General features: G+C 46.2%; 1 protein-coding gene across 1 annotated transcript in view; it reads left to right on the forward strand.

Moving 5' to 3' along the window:
• AKAP10 (A-kinase anchoring protein 10) overlaps positions 1 to 9,810 on the forward strand; it is a 73,537-nt gene extending 63,727 nt beyond the window's left edge. Inside the window, exon 15 of the mRNA XM_055137968.1 lies at positions 2,607 to 9,810. Within this exon, the coding sequence (XP_054993943.1) occupies positions 2,607 to 2,612 (6 nt within the window). The 3' untranslated portion in view covers positions 2,613 to 9,810. The remainder of the gene's footprint in view (positions 1 to 2,606) is intronic.
• The last annotated feature ends 11,635 nt before the right edge of the window (positions 9,811 to 21,445 follow it).

Genomic DNA, 21,445 nt, shown 5'->3' on the forward strand with positions numbered 1-21,445 from the left:
AATCCCAGCATCCCATATGGTCCCCTAAGCACCGCCAGGGGTAATTCCTGAGTGCGTGAGCCAGGAATGACCCCTGTGCATTGCCGGGTGTGACCCAAAAAGCAAAAAAAAAAAAAAAGATAGAATGGTAGAACTACAAAGGAAAAACAAATCTGTAATAACTATTAGTGATTTTAGTAAACCTATCTCACTAATGGTCAGAAAAATATATCGAATATTTTGACAACACTATCAAGCACTTGAACTAAGTGGTTATTATTAAACAATGCATCTGAAACATCATAATGCACTTTCTTTGGGATACACCTGTGTAGTTTATGGGGCCCATCAGTGCCAGGGATAGAACTCAGGTCTCTTTCGTGCAGAGCATACACTCCAGCTTGTTCTTTTTTTTTTTTTTTTTTTTTTTTTTTCTTTTTTTGGGTCACACCTAGCGATGCTCAGGGGTTACTCCTGGCTCATGCACTCAGGAATTACTCCTGGCGGTGCTTGGGGGACCATATGGGATGCCGGGGATCGAACTCGGGTCGGCCGCATGCAAGGCAAACGCCCTACCCGCTGTGCTATCGCTCCGGCCTCTCCAGCTTGTTCTTATCTCTCCCATCTGTGCCTTTTTGGATGAACTATCTGTTCAGTTCTTGTGATCCAATTTTTTGTATTGTTCTGGGTCCAGACCCAGCAGTGCTCAGGGATTACTCCTGGCTGTGACTAAATAATCATTCCTGGTAGATTCCTGGTAGTGCTCAAGTCGGCCACATGATGTGGCAAGACGGCTCCCCCTCCCCCCCACTATTGCTCCAGCCCCATTCATGCCCAATGTCTACCCAATTTTGGATGAGGTTATTTGTTATAGGTTTTGTTTTTTGTATTTTTTGGTTTTGCTGGGGGACGGGGGTTCTTATTAACCTTTTGACAAATGACATGTAAATTATTTTTGCGGGGGAAGGGCTTAAATTTAGATGGAGGTTCATCGTTGCCCTCACCAATTTTTTAACTCTTAAGATTACTAGAGTTTAATATAATTTTGAAACTTTCATACAAAAGCTAATTTATACAGAAGCTCTGTTTGCCTTTGTAGACTTTTATATTTTCTATGTAAGCATGATTGCATGTTTTTGTTTTGGGGGCCATATACAGTGGTGCTCAGGGCTACTCCTGGTGTGCTCAAGGAATGTTTTCTATGATCCTTGGGACCATGAGGTGTCAGGGATTGAAAACAGTCTAAGGTCTATAGTCTGTGTGAAGCGTGTGCTCCACATTGAGTTATCTTTCTGGCCCAAGTGTGAGTTCTGTGTATATTTCTCTTTTCTGAGGTGTAGGTGATGGTTTGTGGGCCCCCCAGCAGTAGTCAGGGACTATTCCTGGCTCTGTGTAGGCTTGAGGAACCATATGCTCTACCAGGTATGGAACCACAGTGCACTGGGTATAAGCAAGCGCCTTACCTCCTGTGCTGTCTCTTAGGCCTTGTGTATTTATCTTTCCTGGCTCAGTCTAACCTCACTTCTTTATTAGTAAATTTCATCCAATAAAAACTACCTTGGAGGCCTGAGCGATAGTACAGCAGGGAGGGATAGTACAGCAGGGAGGGCATTTGCCTTGCACGCCGCCAACCTAGGTTGAATCCTTGACATCCCATATCATCCCCCAAGCCCACCAAAAGTGATCCCTAAGTGCCGGGCCAGGAGTAAGCCCTGAGTACCACCAGGTGTGGCCCCAGAAGCAAAGGGGGAAAGCCATGCTACCTTATTCTTAGAAACCTTCCATCTGTGAATGAAGATCCAGCTTCTTCAGCGCCTGTCCCTTCTCTGCTCTGAGCCCCTTGCTCTGTGCTTGTCTGGAGAATGCTGTGGGGCATTGAGCCTAGGCGCCCTCCCAGTGTTATTCTGAGTTCCTTCAGATTTATGTTTCCTCTCAGAAATAGTAAAGGCCTGGCCTGTTTGTTTCTTCCCAACGCTGAGTCAGGTGGGATTTAGCCATAGGTGTTTGGTCTCGGGAGAAATAAAGGCAAAGCTCTTTATTTCTTTTAGGGAAGGCGTTGGCGGGGGCGGGGGCTTACAGGCAGTCTTCGGGGGCGTAGGTACCACTTCTAACGTAATAGGCCAATCAGGCAAGGCGGCTCAGTGCTGTCGCTGAGGACGTGGCCTGCTCGGGCCTGTCAGTCTGCAGAGCTGAGCCTGGGCTGCATGCAGCTCACCATGAGCTCCATCTTCACCTAATCCCTGTGGATGTTTCTTTCTCCCTGTTACAAATATTTTCATGAATGTCAGTGTGAGAGTCTTTGCTGTCTTATTAGTATGCCGTAGGGTTAATTCCTGTAGTAGAATATTCCGTTTAAAGATATTTTATTCTAATATTTATTGCCAGAATAGATAATAGCATCCTTGGTACAAGTCCTTGTTATATAACTGTAGAGTGTGTTGCTGATCACTAACCACTGTGTAGATGAGGATTCCTAGAGAATTTTATCTTCCATGTTTGTAGTCAGATTCTGGCTGTTCTGAGGCCTGGTATGTGGTGATCCAGATGGTCCCTTCTTCCTTAACCTATAGTGATAACATCACTGTTACAGAAACATACCTTACCTTTTTATTTTTATCTTTTTTCAGCTTTGACTCAAGATCTGCCATAAAGGAAATCTGCCTTCAAAAATAAGAGAACTTTTTCCCTTTGGTTGGAAACTTCAGCGCAGTCCTGACAAGCACTGACACCCTTTCACTGCTCTCTCACTGCTGGGCGGACAATCCAGGCTTCAGAGCGGAATGACGTGTAGGCGTGACTGTTCACAATGTTCACACAGGGGCAGTCATGCAGAGACCAAGTAGTATTGTTTACATTACTAGAGAATTAATCGTTTTCCAGTGGCAATAACTCGTTTGTGAGAGCGTTTTAGTCCCCTAGAATGGACAGGGACCACAAACTGTGGGAGGCAGATGACAGAGGGTTGGTATTTGGTGCACACCTGTGGCGGGAGCCACCCTAGCAGCAGCAGGAAGAGGCACCAGAGGTGCTCGCTCTGGCCTCCTGAGACGGAGTCAGGAGGGGGAGTCTGAGCGCCAGCAGCTGGGCATGGCGGTGTGGTGCTAGCTGGTGTTTTTTTTCCAGCTGGGTAAAGGCTCCTTGCAGTCCGCCTTCATGGAGGCATTCATTTGGAAGGAAGCTGACAGATGAGTGTCATGATACTGTCCTTCCCTTTGGTGACAGGATACGGTTTTCACATTTTGATTGCTCCTGAGGTGCAGTCTGCTTGAACTAGGTCTCCCTTGCAAACAAAAAGATGCCTCTACTCGACTTTGAGCATTAAGACTAACTCTTCTGGAATGCTGCACTCCAGATAGCTAATTTTTCCTTCAGAAAGCGTTTGGAAAGGAATTAAATGCTAACGTCACTCCAGTTTCTTCCTGTGGTACACTGAGTAAAATGTCTATTTCCAGGTTGTGCTTTCTTTTTTAAAGGTGGGTGAATAGGGGTGGGGGGGAGGGAAGATTTCAGCTTTGGCCCCCTCCCCTTTCTTTTCTTTGAGCTGGGAAGTGTGCAGCGACAGCCCTTCATCCTTCTATCCTGGGAACAGTAGGAGACGCCCTCACTGTCCTCTGAACCTTGCAGCCATCAGCGGCTACCTTGGCAGGCACACTTCCCTGGCTAAGCAGTGCCAAGGCCTTCTCATCTCATGTGACAGAGGGGAAAGAGCATTCATTCTTTTAGGTGTTAATGCTTTTGCTCAGACTTCGCAAAAAACACAAAAAATTATATGAATATATATGATTACTAATCACCTCTGTACTTGAGAAAGTCTTGAATGAATAGAAAATTTATTTCATTGCAATATTTGATTGTTTAGAGGCACACTGTTTCATCAACAGAAGCAACAAGTCTATGTGTAAGTTTTTGGTACTATGTACCACCTCTGTTATTCTAAAGCAAAGTATTCATGTACTTAAACCATATTCTATTTAATTGTGTTTGATTTTAAAATATATATATGAATTATATTTAAAATTGTGTCAACTTTCTACTTTCAGGGCATTTATGGCTCTCCTATTTATTTGAAATGTGTTGATTCTTCCCGATATTTCACTTGTTTTACAAACACCCAAACCATGAGCCATTACTAGATTTACCTTTGTGTTTGGAGTGTACAGCATAGAGCTGAAATTTACTTAGGTGTACTTGATGTGAGTAACTAATTTTGTTCTTTTCCATCAGCCTCATTTTGCTGCAGTCTTTAACAAAAAGCAGTAATAAGGTTATAGAATAAAGTATAGTTTGGGGTAATCTTCCCACCTTTGCATGTTTTGGAGTAACAGTATCTGTGAGACTGTAGGCTATTTAATCCAGTGCTTTCATTTAAGATAATGTGTAGTCATTTCTTTGTAGACATTTTGTGCTGCTAAGATGGAGCTTTCAGTAGTTGTAAGATGAAAAAAAAAATAACAAGCTTGAGATTTCAGTTCTCTCCCTCATCTGCAATGGAACACAGCAGCACTGTAGTCTGAATTTTTGTTAAGGTTTAATATTTGATTTAAAGTAAATCCTTTGCTTATTTTAAAATTAGAACTAGATTCATCTGATATCAAACTCTGACTCTGTGTTTCCGGTGCCATACCTGTACCCACAAAATAGAATTCTTTGTCAAGGTGTTTATAGATTTAAAGATTTAGTTGAACCTCCATCTTTTTCCTGTTGTTGACATCAATTCAGTTATTCAAAAAGATCATTCTAGATATGAATCACATATGCCTTGCATGTGCAAGATCCTGAATTTGACCCTAGCACCTCTTAGCCTCCCAGTGTTGCTCATTGTAGCTCCAGTGGTCCTAGAACTTCTAACTCCTAAGACCAAACTTCCCTTTGGTCCCACCACAATCCCCAAAAAAGAGAAAGTGAGAAAATAATACCTTTTGTAATATTAAAGATGTGTTCATCACTTCTTATTAAAAAGGAAATGTCAACCAAGTCCAGTGAAGAGCGGTACAGTCAGGAACAGATTTTTATAACCTTTTCTACTAGGGTTTCAGTGTTCTGTAAACCTGTATGAAATGTAAGAAATTTTTAATACTGGAACTGTGACTCGTTAAGCGACATTTTTTGGAAGTGGAAGGTTACTCAATTGCAGCAAATGACAAACTTGATTATTTTTTTATAAGTACTTGTAGCAAAGCACATGGTGACACTGTTGGGAAGTGGGCCCTGCCTGCCACACACAGCGGCTGCTCTGACACCTCTTGTAGTGACACCTCTTGTAGTATCGAGTGGGCATCAGATTGGCCCCAATGAGGGCTTCTGCTCCTTTCCTTCCCCCACCTCATCTAAATGGGCCAAAGAAAACATTTTATGTTTATGATTTTGGCGGGGCAACCAAAGAGTGAATTTTATAGGGGGAGGAAGAATGCTGGGGTGATGTGTTTGGATGGGACACTTAGAAAGTCAGGACTATGAGTGTTGCACAAACAGAGACGTTTCTAAGTAGAAATACAGACATAAGCAAGGACTTATGGGACAACCAAGGACTTGCTTCTGATTCTAGACCCGCAGCCTCTTTGTGGACTCCAGATCCCTCAGGTGTCCTTATAATGCATTTGGGCTTTTTTATAAAACCAGACTAAAGTGAGTTTTATTTAACAAAAGGCACCTGACTTTAATACTACCAAAATGCTCTGATTTCCAATGATTTTGTACATTTGGTGTGATTTCCAAGTACCACTGAATTCTGGAGAATATTTCATCAAATCTTCATTGGTTACTTGTATATTTTCTCCAAAGTGGAATACTAAACAATGGAGTCAAAGATACTCCCTTATTTTTACAGTGAGGACTTACTGTGACCCAGGAAAAAGGTCTTTGACCTGTTGTGAGCTCCTTACCAATAGGACTGCTGGCATTTTGCACCATGGCCTTTTCATGCTTCCCAACATTGTTGTGAAGAATAAGCACTCTCCCGCTTTTATATTTCTGTTAGTAACTGATGCAAACTTAAGATAACGGACAGCAGTAATCACTACAAAATTTATCAGTGATCACCTAGCTACAGCCATAACTCTTGAAAGATTCAACTTAGGATGCTTGCACTAACAATTCCCCTCTGTGACCTTCTACAAACAAATACTCTGAGCACTGAGGTGGGCTTTTCTTCTGGGGCAGGACTAGGAATAGGTTGGAGGAGAACGTATGGAAGTACGGGTTTTGAACAGGTAGAAATAATTACAAAGGACATTTAAGGGACCCTGTGTGTGAGGGAAGGCATTCATGTTCAGGGAAAGAAAAGCCCATCAGCTTGCTCTGCACATGGTGTGGTGACTATTTCTGCCTAGTGGTTCTATTTAGTCTGTTCCCATCAGACCTCTGCCGTGGCACGGAGGGTGTCAGGACCACTGCAGTAATGAAGCCCCTGCCCTAATGGGAGTGGTTGCCCCCCATCTCCTCCAGAACTGCTCCTGAGTGGGACCTGTGTCGCACTCGAGGAACACAGGCTGGGACAGCTGGGCTTTTGACCCTGGGTGGGTCGTGAAGGTTTGGCACCGAGAAAATGGCTCTAGCTTGAAAGGAACTGTGATTCGTCAAGGAAGCAGTGAGAGATGATAAGATAACTTATTACCCTCCTTCAGATATCCAGGTCTCTCAGATATGCCAAGACTCCCGTCTCACTGCTGATCTCTGTGTACCTCAGCGTAGGAATCCCATGTGCTGTGCAGACGGTGGAAAACTCTCCTTTTAGTACTTGAGCATAGCTGGCAGCCTTCCATGCCCCCAGCTCTTGGTGAACAAACAGCAAGCTTCTGATGATAAGCTTTTTAGTTTAGCAAATATCCCCCTGTTCAGAAGGATGTGAAGGATCATAAAGTGCCAGGCACTGTTTATATGCAGGGCCACAGGAAGGAATACAACAAATTTCCAGCCAGTTGGAATTTCTAGTCTGCTGAAGAGGAGATAGAATTGGAAGTCCTGTCTAAAATGTGTGCTCATATTTTTAACTCCAGAACCCATTTCCTCCTGGATCATGCTTGCCATCCCCAGAGGAAGCTATAACTGGGGCTTAGAGGTAGAAAAGAGGGGCCTGAGAAAGAATCACCCTTTGCCTTCGCCGTTTTGCCTGCACAGCCACTGGTCCTTCAGGGACTGTGCCTTTCCGTTCCCTCCCAAGGTTAGGCTCACTCAGCGGGGTGCTCCTGGTGACGAGTGGTGTGCACCGCAATCTCTGCAGCCCACAAGACACGTCTCTGAGTCTAACAGAACTCAGAAGAGAGTAATCACAGCACTCTAGGAAGCAGTGGTTAATTTCCCATGGAGCTTTACGATGTGAAATTTGAGTAACTAGAAGCAAAAAATAAATGTTAGCTGAATGTATATTAAGATGCATGCCTTGTACAGTGTGCGCCATCGCGCTGACCTCACGAGACAGGCAGTTTCCGAGGCCCCTTTGGGGCCAGGAGCCAACAGCCTGAGTACCTCTGTGCCAGGCTGAACCCCAGTTCCTCCTTACGATTGTCTTAGACAGTAAGGACCCCTTATTCTAAGTGAAACAAGTCGAAGCGATAAAGGAGCTTCTGCAAGACCTCACAGCCAGGAATCAAATGAATCAAATGCAGGCAGTGAAGCTATTGCCCCACACTTGGACTCCTTTTCCTCTGCAGCTTATCGGTACTCAGGGCGGTCGAGCAGGTGTCAGAGAGACACAAGGAAAGCCGGAAGGGTTGTGACTTTAGAACTGAAAGCATTCCTTCTGTTACCTGAAAGCGGGGGTTATTGAGCTGTCACATGCCTCAGCAGCTCCTGGAAACCTGTTAAAACAGATCACAGGGCCTGCCCCCCAGAGTTTTCAGTAGGTGTTAGGAAATGGAGTCTTTTGCATTTTGAACAGATTCCCAGATGTTGCTGCTCGTCAGATCCCTCAAGAATCTGCTTTTAAAAATCTTTCCTTTTGGGGCTGGAGTGATAGCACAGTGGGTAGGGCGTTTGCCTTGCACACGGCCGACCCGGGTTCGATTCCCAGCATCCCATATGGTCCCCTGAGCACCGCCAGGGGTAATTCCTGAGTGCAGAGCCAGGAGTAACCCCTGTGCATTGCCAGGTGTGACCCAAAAAGCAAAAAAAAAAAAATTTTACGGGGAGTTCCCGGGTATCACAGAAGTGTCACTAAAGATCCCTGTTCACAAGTCACGCACAGGGGCCTGTAATAGTATTTCGATGTCTCTCAAGGTCAAAGACATTTCAGAAACTACCCCACTTTCTCCATCACTGGAAGACTATATAGACCTGAGACCTTCAAGGTACTGCCCTGCCCCCTGCTTCGCTAAAGTTCAAGAAAGCCACTGGAGGGGCTGGAGCGATAGCACAGCGGGTAGGGCGTTTGCCTTGCACGCGGCCGACCCGGGTTCGATTCCCAGCATCCCATATGGTCCTCTGAGCACTGCCAGGGGTAATTCCTGAGTGCAGAGCCAGGAATAACCCCTGTGCATTGCCAGGTGTGACCCAAAAAGCAAAAAAAAAAAAAAGAAAGCCACTGGCCAGTCTCAGCCTTATCTAGTTCTCCAGCCCCAGTGCTGCTGACATTCTTCCTCCACAGCCTAAATTTTAGATGGTTGGCATCACACCCATTGAAACCTTTTGCACAAATTTATGTCTAATTGTGTCCCCCTCAGAACACACCCCACACACACACTTTATACCAACTAACTTCTTTTTTTTTTTTTTTAATTTATTGCCAACTAACTTCTGAACTCTTCACCATGGCTTCCAAGTCCACCTCCTCTGCACACTGGTACCTCATTTCCTTCCTTGTCCTCCTTGTTTTCCTTCTCCCTTCTGTTAAATGCCTGTTGTGGTTGCTGAGAAAGCAGCTTTCTCAGGACATGCCTTTCCTCCTTCCTGTTTGGAAACTGACAGTTCTTGTAATGAGTTGGGGGGCTTGCTGCTCACCCTCTTTTGTGATTCATAGATCTGGTCATCATGTACCTTTCCCCTCAAAATACCAGTTTCGAAGTTCTGACCTGTGCAGGCTGTCCCGTCCCCTTGCCCCATAGCTAACCAGGATCCTGTGTCCGTGTTGACCACGGCAGCCACTAGATCAGCCCTGCCTCCATTCCTTCCCGCCCTCCATTGTCACACGGAGGCTCTCTCTGCTTTCCATCCTCCCGTTTCCACCCAAAAAAAACACTGTCCATGTGACAATTCACCCACCCACACAAAGGCCGGCCTCTTTGGCCTTCCTCATCCAGGAATGATGTTTTACTCTGCAGTTGCACCTCTTAGCCAGACTCATCTCCTGCAGCTGCTCTACCTCTGGTTCCTGCTGACGTTTTAGCGCACAACCACCACAAAGAACGCAAGTCATGTTCACTTCCCGATTTCCTCCTATTGGGATGGGTTAACAAGGGGAGGGAAGAAACTTGGTGATAAGTCCAGGAGATAATCGCCTCACTATCAGAGTTCTTATAAACCAGCCATTCAAAGAGCAATTTTAAAAGCAATAATTTTGTTGTAAGGATTATAAATGCACTAACATCATAAGTTAGGAATATGACTTAATCACTGTCCAAAAAGTGACTTCTACCAAACTTAGAGTGACAGTGTGTGTGCAGTGTCAGAGAAATATTTTTTAAATGTATCTCAAACAACTTAGCTTCAAATGGAGATAGACTTCAAGAAACTATGGCACATAAAATAAAGATGTGGATGTCCAAGATGCACACAGAGTTTGAAAAATATGTACTTGAAATGTGAGAATAGGGCTAAAGCAATATTCTGTACCTATGGCTGTATATAATGTTATTTTAAATATGCATGTGTAACTAAATAAATAAGATTATAATTAGACATCTGGCTATTTCATCAACATTTCTACAAGTTTAAATGCATAAGTATCTTAAATTATTTTACTAGGAAAATAGTGGTTTGCCTTAAACATAGAATCATGTTAATGAACTCCCTGATAAAATTCAATTTCCTTATTCTTACTCTAGTCTCCTAAGTCTTGGAGACTAAAACCTCTACACTCTTTCTTTGATGGGCATGTAAATGTGATTTTTCACGAGTCCTCACATTTTAAACTGCTCTTTCCTTGGCCAGAAGAGATAGTACAGTAGCTAGGGCATTCGCCTTGCGCATTGCCAGCCTGGGTCCAATCCCTGGTACCCCCATATGGTTCTCTGAACCCCAGCAGGAGTGATCTCTTGTGTGCAGAGCCAGGTGTAAGCCCTGTCACAGCCAGTGTGGCCTAAAACCTAATAGAAGAAGGAACTGGCCTTGAGTGGGGCTGACCTGAGTTTGATCCCTGGGCACAGCCTGGTGTGTCCTACCCTTCCCCGCACTCGCCTAAAGAAGCCCCCTGCCAGTCTCAGAGGTCTGACTGACTTCCTCCCACACCTCCCGTCGGCCTTTCTGAGACTCAATTTCCCGTTCCACGGTGTGGCAGGTTGAGTCTGGACCTGTCCAGCAGATGAGCACACGCTCTCCTCAGGAGAGGTCTGGCTTGGCTTACCAAGGAGCATGGCCCAGTGGACAGCACGGGGAATGAGGAGCACTGGCTTTAGCTGAGCCAGACCAGCCAATGGCCTTCCTCTGCCCATCAGCCCAGGACTGGAACTAAGTCTCCCTAAGCCTTGGGAGCTGAGAGGGCAGGAGAGAGTGGAGGTGCCTGCCTGGCACTGTCCAGCAGTTCCCAAGATGACTGAGTGTCACTGAGTCTCTGGGAGTCAACAAGGCCAAAATGATTTTCCTAGTGTAGCACTTAAGATATCACCCATTTCACTGTCAGTATTTGCAGATGCTGCAGTTTTGGGTGAAAGAGGCACCTTCACAGGAAGGACTTACACCCGAGTCCCATAGTTTACTACAGTTACCACCAGCACTTGCAGTAAAAAAGTCAGGTGGATGTCCTTGGGGGAGCTTGGGGGCACCTTGGCAAGCGTGAGGCCAGAAGTCCAGCTCATACGACTGATCCCCGATGAGGCCCTAGTGCAGCTATGCCAGCTTCGAGAGCCCAACGCCAGAGAGCTAGTGCAGCAGCTGTGCCTCTCGAGTGTGCAGCTGACGCTGGCTCCATTCGCAGCACCATGCGGTCCCCCTGAACACTGCTGGGGTATCCCAGACAACAACAACAACAACAATAATACAGTGTGAGACCCTACACAGCAGCCAAGTGTCTGAGCACCACAGTCATCACAGCGGTGACAAAGGGAAGGATATGGGCAGGGAAAGAACATTCTTTTATTTTTTTTCTTGCTTTTTGGGTCACCCCAGTGGTGCTCAGGAGTTCCTCCTGTTCTGCTCTCAGGAATCACTCCTGGCAGTGCTTGGGGGACCATATGGGATACCAGGGATTGAACCCGGATTGGCCACATGCAAGGCAAATGCCCTCCCTGCTGTAGTATCACTCGGGCACCAGTACTTCCCTTTCATACTGCCTTCTTGGCCGCCTGCGGCGTGGCTCAGCACTAGAGAATGACCCCACTACGTGAGACCCTGGGCTCTAACCAGGTCTTCCAGAGTACATCAGTATCCTGTGTGGCGTAACACTGAGTCAAACTCAATACATAGTTTGTAGTATCTCATGGGACAAATGGCAAGTATGCAGGAAGCACTTTTGCATTCTAAAGTGTTGGTTTGTCTCCAGGAAAAGCACTTCGCAGTGATTCGGGTGGATAGAACACTAAAGAGCTGGTTATTCAAACTTCAGTATTTAAAAGATACTTTCTGGAAAATGAAGTCTGACACTTCCAAAATACATCATTGGCCTTTCTAGGAATGAGAGCAGCCCCCAGCCACACCCAACGCCTCTGGCCTAGAAATAGCTCGGCTCCACCACTGAATTTTGTCATGCAACCCAGTCAGTCCCAGAGCACATGGCCACTGTGAGGCAGCACGAGCCTCTGAATTTCAGTGCTGGCACCCATGGGACCACAGCACATCTGACGGGGAAGTGGCACAAACACAGCTCAGCTCTGAGGAGTGTGAACAGTATCACAGAGGCTCAACTAGCACCAACCAGCCCGCTAAATCTTCAGACAATGACTTGAACACCATTGTGAGAACATCACAAATTTACTCTTATTAATTAGTTTTTGATGATTTTTTTATAATTCCATTTGTGTTGTAACAAGCAATAGGAAGTAAATTAGTGCCTGCCTAGGGAGCAGGCTTGGGGGATGGGTGGGAAACTGGGGACATTGATGGAGGGACGGTCACACTGGTGATGGGACTGGTGTTGGAACATTGCATGACTGAAAAAACTGTATTATGAACAACTTCATAAGTCACTGTATTACAATTTTTTTTTAAGTTGACCTTATAGGTTAGAGCGATAGCACAGCGGGTTTGGGCGTCTTCTCTTGCACGCAGCTGACCTGGGTTCAATTCCTCCACCACTCTCGGAGAGCCCGGCAAGCTACTGAGAGTATCTCTCCACATGCCAAAACCTGGCAAGCTACCTGTGGTGTATTCGATATGCCAAAAACAGTAACAATGGAGTAAAAAACTCTCACAATGGAGACGTTACTGGTGCCCACTCGAGCAAATCGATGAGCAACGGGATGACAATGACAGTAACAATGACCTTATAGTTAGGGCCCTTGCCTTGCAAGTGGCCAGCCTGGGTTCAATTCCTGGCACCATGTATGAGCCACTCCAGAAGTGATCCCTGAGCCCAGAGCCCTGAGCACTGCCAGGTGTGGCCCAAAAGCCTAAATAATTAAATCAGTAGTACAGAGGGTAAGGCACTGTGCTCACGACTGGCCTGGGTCAGATTCATGATATCCCATATGGTCCTTAGTGCACTGTCAGGAGTGATCCCTGAGTGCAGAGCCAGGAGTAAGCCCTGAGCACCCATTGGGTATAAAAGAAAGAGAAAGCAAATTAGAAGAATATTAAACCTTAACTAAGTTCCAGCACTGTGTTCATAAATAATGCCATTCTATCACTAACGTTGGGCTGGAGCGATAACACAGCGGGTATGGCGTTTGCCTTACATGCAGCCGACCTGGGTTCGATTCCTTCGCCCCTCTCAGCGAGCCCAGCAAGCTACCAAGAGTATCTCACCCGCAGGGCAGAGCCTGGCAAGCTATTCGATATGCCAAAAACAGTAACAAGTCTCACAATGGAGACGTTACTGGTGCCCGCTAGAGCAAATTGATATAGCAATGAGATTTCAGTGATACAGTGACCTTTTTGTCATGAATAAATTACATTTTTATGTAAAACTTCTGTTTTTAGAGCCTTGGTATTTACTGTTGTGAATTTAGCTTCCCAATTAGCAATGAGATTTTCTAATAAATGTGATTTCCACCACCACCACATAGGGGCCATACCTAGCAGAACTCAGTCCCCACACTACTCAGACTCTGGTGCTCAAAGGAGAGTTAGGAGCGCCCCACCCCCACCACACCCCGCAGTCCTGGGGCATGTGGTACTAGGACTCAAACTCAGGGCCTTGAATATGGTAAGCATGTGTTCTACCACTTGAATCGTGTCCCTGGCTTCATAATATCTTGCTTGGCACACCCCACAGTGCTCAGGGCTATTCCAGCATGATGCTCCCAGTCACTTTCTACAACCTTGGGGGCAGAACTGCAAGCAAAGCACACACTCTAGCCTTTGAGTCATCTCCCTGGCCCTAACAAGTGAGACTGTGTGTGCGCATATACACACACACAGAAGATGTGCATAGCCCAATGAAGCAGTGTTTTCCACTGATCAATGATGTGAAAAAACCATGATGTGAAAAAACCATGGACAGGTAAGAATGCAAGATGCGGTTGGAATCGATGTTAACGGTATGACAGGCTCAGATTCTACACTGAGATTCTATAGAGAGTCTACTCCGAGTCTAGAGTTCTACTCAGATTCTGTGCTGCAACTTCTGTCTTTTCCACCCTGGAACAGCTTCCTGCCACAGCCACTCATCCCTTGGAATTACCTGCTAGTACCAAGTTCATCTCCACCCCGCCTTAGTCAGGAGCTCTCTCAGCTGCTGCGCAGATGACCCTCTGCTGTAGTGTGGGAAGGAGAGCTGCTGACAGGTACATCAGCCCCACACCCTGAGCTCACCAGCGCGCCTGCCAGGTACTGCCATACACAACTAGGTACCCTGGCGCTGGCGCTGCACTAGGAGCGCCCACACGGTTGCGCCTGGCTCTGAAGCAGCACTCTGCTGCCTTGCTGCGCTGGCCCGCCCTCTGGCCATTTGTTTATTTTGTTGAACCATGAGACAGAGTTACAAAGCTTTCATGTTTGAGATCAGCCATATAATGATCCAACACCATCCCTCTACTAGTGCACATTTTCCACCACCAATGTCCCCAGTATCCCCCCACACCCCCCTCCTCCCACCCCATCCCTGTCCTCACCCTGCCTCTCTGGCAGACAATTTCCGCAATACTCTCTCTGTCTCTAGGGCTGGAGTGATAGCACAGCAGTTGGGCTTTCGCCTTTCACGCGGCCAACCCGTGTTCAATTCCTCCACCCGTCTCGGAGAGCCCGGCAAGCTACTGAGAGTATGGAGCCCGCGTGGCAGAGCCTGGCAAGCTACCTGTGCATGTTGGATATGCCAAAAACAGTAACAATAAGTCTCTCAATGAGAGACGTTACTGGTGCCCGCTCAAACAAATCGATGAGCAACAGGATGACAATGTCTCTCTCTCTCTCTCTCTCTCTCTCTCTCTCTCTCTCTCTCTCTCTCTCTCTCTCTCTACTTTTGGGCATTATGTTTTGCTCGAATTTTCCCACCACCATTCAAGCCTGCCTGCCCTCTGGCCATCTTCTCTGCCATGTGATGGAGTTGTCACCACCTCCCAGTCACAACTCCCATCTCTTATCTGCCCAGTGTGCCCTCCCAGTGGTTGGTTCTGGTGTAAAAAAGGGAAGGCCAATGCACACTTTATTGATAATTATAATGATAAAAAAAAAAACTAAGTTTTGGGGCAAGAGAGATACTACAGTGGTAAGGCAATTAACTTGCATGGAGTCAGCCTGATTTGATCCCCAGTACCCTATATTGACCTTGGAGCCCCTCTAGAACATGATCCCTGAGCACAGAGCCAGGACTAAACCCTGAGCACAGTCAGGTGTGGCCCCAAAACTAAACAAAACACATGTCAAGTTTTGGTACAGTACTTGTAAAAAATTTTATTGGAGCGCTGTGAATTACAAAGTTATTTGTGGTTGGGTTTTTGACAAAAAACGTTCCATCATCAAGCCCATGATCAGTGCCAGCGTCCCTCCACCACGTTCCCTCTCCCACCCCCCAGCTGGCCATCTTGACAGGCACCTTTTACATTTAGTTATTAAAATTTGAGTCTCGGTGATTCCAGTGTTGTTGACTCCAGAGTGTGGATGGCTAGCTCATTCTTTCCTTAACCCCAAAGTTTTGATGCTGTATTAAAGTCTATTAAAACACTTCCCTTTTGTCCACATATCTGTGGGGCGAGAATTTTCTCATCCAGACCAACATCCCACAAACAGACAGGCCCCCTGCTGTCTTCTGCTCTGCCACACTTCTACTCTGATCTACAAACAAAAGTGATTACAGGGGCTGGAGAGATAGCACAGTGGGTAGGGCGTTTGCCTTGCCCGCGGCCGACCCGGGTTCAAATCCCAGCATCCCATATGGTCCCCTGAGCACAGCCAGGGGTAATTCCTGAGTGCAGAGCCAGGAGTAACCCCTGTGCATCGCCAGGTGTGACCCAAAAAGCCAAAAAAAAAAAAAAAAGTGATTACAAAACTGCCACACACCAAAAAATTTTTTTATTTTGAATATTGTTGTTTTTCACAATAGGCAATTTATGTTCTTATTAATGAGCATATTCTCTTTTGTATTTTTGTTTTGTTGTTGTGGGGCCACACTCAGTGGTGTGGGTGGGCCAATAAATATTGATAATTGTGTTTATTGGCCCAATATTATATTTATTAATATTGATAATTGACTTGCTCCTGGCTCTATACGCAGGAATAACCCCTGGAAGTGCTCAGGTGACCATATGGAGTGCCAGGGGCAAACACAGGTCAGGGGCATGCAAGGCAAGCACCTTACCATACCTCTCTCTGGCCCCATCTTTTAAAGTAAATTATAAATACTGAAAATTGTTTGCTTTATTTTATAATACAATTTGTCAATAGATACAGCTCACAGAAGTTCTTTGAAATCCTCAAGACATTTTTTTTAGGAGCCAGAGTACAGTGAGTAGGGCACTTGCCTTGAGTGTGGCTGACCCAGGCTCAGTTCCCTACACTCCGTGTGGTCCTCTAAGTCCACCAGGAGTGATTTCTGAATGCAGAGCCAGGAGTAACCCCTGAGCACCACCAAATGTGGACCAAAACAAGACATTTTTGTAGAGGTGAGGTAGTCCGCCCTCAGCAGTGCTCAGAGCTTACCCTGCCTCTGTGCTCAGGGGTCACTCCTGGTGGTGCGTGGGACCCGCTGCAGAGCCAGGCACCAGTCCTCGGTCAGTCATGTGTAAGTGACTTCCCTTGATCTACTTCAGGCTGTGGCAGGAGGCCAGAACATATCTGCTGCTCTGTGTGAAAGTGGGGTCAAGTCCATACTGTGCAACATCCCTCTGTGGTCTCCAGCCTTTCCTCCCTTTCTCCCTTCACGTTTCTGCATTTGTGGGAGAAACAGAGACAGAGGGAGAGGAAGGGAGAGAGCGAGGAGAGAGAGAGGAGAGAAAGTTTGCAGATCTGATCGGCCTTTGGTAGCAAAAGTTCCTGGTGATGCAGGTAAGCAGGGAGACACCAGAAACCCTCTCGTCTTCCCTGTTTCGCCCACGGCTGCAGAGCAGCACGGGTATGGTCGTCAGTTCCTTGTCAAAGGTCCAGTAGATCCTGAGAATTTATTTATACTTCTTGTTTAGTTGCCAACACCGGAAAGGGAGATTTCCTCTTCTCCCCACTCAACGGAGAACTGCTGATCTGTTGTCTCTGCCCAGCTCAAAAGGAAGTGAACATTCTGTCCTGACCCAGCTACAGGCCCAACGCCTCCTCTGCCTCTTGGGACCTGACCCAGATCTGGTCCTGAGTTCAGCCCTCAGCACCGAGCTGATCGGGATGCCCCCAGGAAGGAAATGCAGGAGGCTCCTTGTCGGACTCAGAGAAGGGCAAAGTATAACCCACAGGCAAAATGTCTCTAAGCAGATGGAAAGACCCACAGCCAGGGCAAGGTCAGTCCTTCTTGTCTCGAAGGGCATCAGATAGCTGGCAGCCAGCTTTCTTATCAGGCTTCATGATGGCAGGTGGGGAGGGTCATTTGGCCATACCTGGCAGTGCTGGGGTTACTCCTGGCTCTGCACTCAGTTCTCCAGAGACAATTCGGGATGCTGAGGATTGAATGTGGGTCCTCCCTCTGTACTATCTCTCCAGCCTCTGGAGGCCCTAGCTGGGAGAGACCCACCTGACCACAAGTGGAGCACCAAGTCAGGAGTAGCCTTATAGCACCATTGAATGTGGCATACAAAAAACAAGAACAGGAACCTCTGCGCCTAAAGACTTTGATTCCAGAGACCTAACACATTCGGGCATCCAGCGCAGCATCGAATAGCAATGCACTGGGATTGCGAACTGGGCTACAACTCTGTGCTGCCCGGGGGTGGATTTTTTCCTCCCCACCCTGTCTTCCTGCATGGAAAACGGCGGCTTGGCAGCACCCACATGGCAGGCACCATCTTCTAAGAATCCTAACCCAGAGGTATTCGATTCTTCACTTGGGGCTCCCAGGGACTCATGGGAAGGGGGTGTAACCGGCACGCTCTCGGCCCAGATAAATTCGGAGCTGCTGAGAGTGAAGCGGAACCTCTGCACCTAAAGACTTTGATTCCAGAGACTTCTTACAGCAAAGCACTGGGACTGTGAGCTGGGCTATGCAATTTCTGGCAGAATTTTCCCTAGACTTTATACAGAAATGCAGCGTCTATGCGACTTAACATTTATAATTGTCAGCAATGTGAAATGGTTCCTTTTGAACAGGTCTGACTTGGGGGGAACTCCAAATAATAACAGTAAGTTTTTGTTGAAATATTGAAGGTTATTAATGTAGCAGCCACCTCTCTGGACTGTGAACTAAGCAAAAGCCCCACGCTGGCCGACGCGGCGTGGCGTACACCATACTATGAGGCGTGGGAAGGGGGATGAGGGGGGAAAAAAAAAAGGGAAAAGGAAAAAGGAAAAAAAAGAGTTATGTACTTATAGCAGTGAGGCTACATATCTCTTCATTCCCAGCAATGGAAAACTAATTATCAAATGCTTCCTTGGTAGTAGATCTGTCTCTCTTGGGTGGAAACTCCCAACAACTATAGTGAGTTTTGTGTTGAAATATGGAATGTAGTCAAGGTAAAGAGAAAATGAAGTGAAATTCATTAGTTACACAGTAGGGGGTTGTTGGGGACTGCTCAGGACCCTGAACAAAAGAGGACCCCGAAATCTTTACCCTGGACAAACCGGAAAATTCCATTACCAGCTTTGCATGACCTGAGGCAAAGGTGCCCTTGTGACAAAGGAAATAGCCAAACTCAAGAGGTAAAAGTAGCCCAGGGCAGTTAACTGAGAGATGCCATAAAGCCCTAAAGTAGAATACCTTCCTCTACCTTGTGCCTTCCTCCTGCCAGATGCTCCTGCCAGATAAACCCTTGCCTTCCTCTCCCCACTATTTCTCAATCTACTCTTGACGAATGTTGTAAGCCCACCTAATACACCCCGAACCTTTCCTTATTTGGTCTGAGAAGACACTTCCCTGATGATTGACAACTTATGTACCAACCCCCTGCTAAGAAAAGTATAAAGCCAGCGTGGCAGTTAATAAAGTTGCCCTTGATCGGCATGTGTCGTCTTGGGCCCCCTATTTATTATCCTCACTAGTTTTATTTCAGGTCGGAACCGCTCACAGAACCCACCTAATTAGGAGCGCTTTCCACTGTTGTCTCTCGGAGGGCCGGAGAGATCTCCAGGGGAACGCGCAGGGGGTAGGGGGTGGGGGCGGGGAGTATACTGGGGTTTTTGGTGGTGGAATATGGGCATTGGTGAAGGGATAGGTGTTTGAATATTGTATAACTGAGACATAAACCTGAGAACTTTGTAACTTTCCACATGGTGATTTAATAAAAAGTTAAAAAAAAAACAAGAACAACAAAGTTTCATGATTGGGATACCTCCTCCAGGGAATTGATCATCATCATCCCGTTGATCGTGGAATTTCTCGAGCAGTCTCAGTAACGTCTCTATTCGTCCTAGCCCTGAGATTTTAGAAGCCTCTCCACTCGTCCTTCCCAATAGTGCTGCATTGGAGGCTCTTTCAGGATCAGGGGAATAAGACCCATCATTGTTACTGTTTTTGGCATATGAATACACCATGGGGAGTTTGCAAGGCTCTCCCACGTGAGCAGGGAATTCTCGATAGCTTGCCATGTTCTCCCAAAGGCGAGAACTAGGCTATAAGATGTCTTCCAGGAGCTTGGTTTTAAGTCTCCAGATGTTGGCTGTTGGTGGGATTACATGGTTCCGGGTGCAGTCCCTGGGTGTGACTGCCTAGCTACTGGAAAAAGGGAAATCTGGGCAGAAGAGGCTCAGTCCCGATCTGAGCAGGCTTGGAGGTCTCAGCCCCGGATCCCACACACCTGGGTTCCTCTGCTGGTGCCTTCATGCGTGAGGCTCGTCTGAACATGTGGAGAGGGCCATTGAGCATGGCTGTGGCTAGGCTCAGGAGGTCTTCGGCCTCGGGAGCTCTGCTGGGGGCGGGCGGAGAGGGAAACTGAAGCCTACCCCCTCTAAGGGGCCCGAGGGAAGACAGCTAGGCACTCGGGCGAGAGACTCTCTGCCTAGCTCTCTTCCGGGAGCTTGGTTTTAAGTCAAGGGAATTGATACTAATTAGATTTTATGGACACCTTGGTTTTGAGTCAAGGGAATTGATACTAACTAGATTTTCTGGACACCAGAATTCAGAGGGAGAGACCCTCAAGAACACTTTAATGGGGCTGAAGCATGTGCGGTGCTTGTTTTGCTTGCAACCAACCCAGGTTCAATCTTGGGCATAATAGAGGGTCCCCTGAGTGATATGTGAGCACTGCTGGCTATGACCCCAAGACAAAAGAGAGCAATTCCCAGAGACTGTAGCAAGCAAATGTATGCTGGAGAGCCAGTTTCTTGATTTATAAGCAAAGTTCAATCATTGCAAAGTAAACCAGGATAGATACAGAAGGATTTCCCTCACATCTGGGATAGGGAGAAAAATAGTTAGGAAGCAACAAGTCAACAGAAACTGAGAACTGGCCTTTAGCTGAAGCTTTCACTAAAGGGGGCGGGGTGAGGGAGTGGGAGATTGTGTGGAAGGTGAGCCCACCAGGACAATGGGGGAGGAAAACTGACACTCTGGCCACTCTAACTTTATAACATTGTTTCAAGTTAAGTAACAGCATAGTTTCAAGTTAGCTAATTCAAATTAGGTAGTCAAGTTAGACAATTTCTTATTTCTTAGTATGGCTTTGGCTATTCAGGATGTTTTATGATTCCATAGGAACTAAGTCTTAATTAAGACTGCTCTAAGTCCTTGAAGAATGTCACCTGATTCTGAATAGGGATTGCATTGAATATACAAAATATTTTAGGTAGGATGGCCATCTTTTGACAACATGGATTCTTCCAACCCATGGAATATTTAATAGTTTTACATTTCCTAAGGTCTTCTTCCTTCTCTTTCATATCAGTCTTTATGGTATAGACCTCTCACACATCTTTCATTAAATTTGTTTCCTTGATGTCTGTTTTTGTTTTTGTTTTTTTGGACTGGGACAATAGCACAGCAGGTAGGGTGCTTGCCTTGTACGAAGCCAACCTGGGTTCGATTCCTCCATCTCTCTCGGAGAGCCCGGCAAGCTACCGACAGTATCCTGCCCACATGGCAGAGCCTGGCAAGCTACCCGTGGCATATTCAATATGCCAAAAACAGTAACATGAAGTCTCACAATGGAGACGTTACTGGTGCCAGCTTGAACAAACTGATGAACAATGGGACGAAAATGCAAGAGTGCTACAGTGCTTTGGTATTTGATGTTTTGGGACACTATTTTGAATGAAATTGGTTCTCTGATCTCTTTCTCTTCTAGTTATCTACATATAGAAATTCAACGGGTTTTTGTGTATTGGTTTTGTAGCCAGAGACTTGGCTGTACTGGTTTATTACTTCTAGGAGCATTTTAAAGAAGTTTTCATGGCCCATGTATATTGCAATGTCATCTGCAGATAGTGACAATTTGATTTCTTTTCCAGTTTGGATCCCTTTCTTTTCTTGACTAATTGCTGTTGCTAGGACTTCTAGTACTATATTGAATAAAAGTGGCGAGAGTGGACATCCTTCCTTTGTGATCAGTCACAAAGAATGATTACTAATATTAAGAATGATACTAGGGCTGGAGTGACAGTGTTGGATTACAGTTCTGAGAATTTTAAGAAGTAACATCAGTTTGTCCTTGTTCCT

Source organism: Sorex araneus, chromosome 5 (genome assembly GCF_027595985.1).
Source record: "Sorex araneus isolate mSorAra2 chromosome 5, mSorAra2.pri, whole genome shotgun sequence".
Classification (NCBI taxonomy): domain Eukaryota; kingdom Metazoa; phylum Chordata; class Mammalia; order Eulipotyphla; family Soricidae; genus Sorex; species Sorex araneus.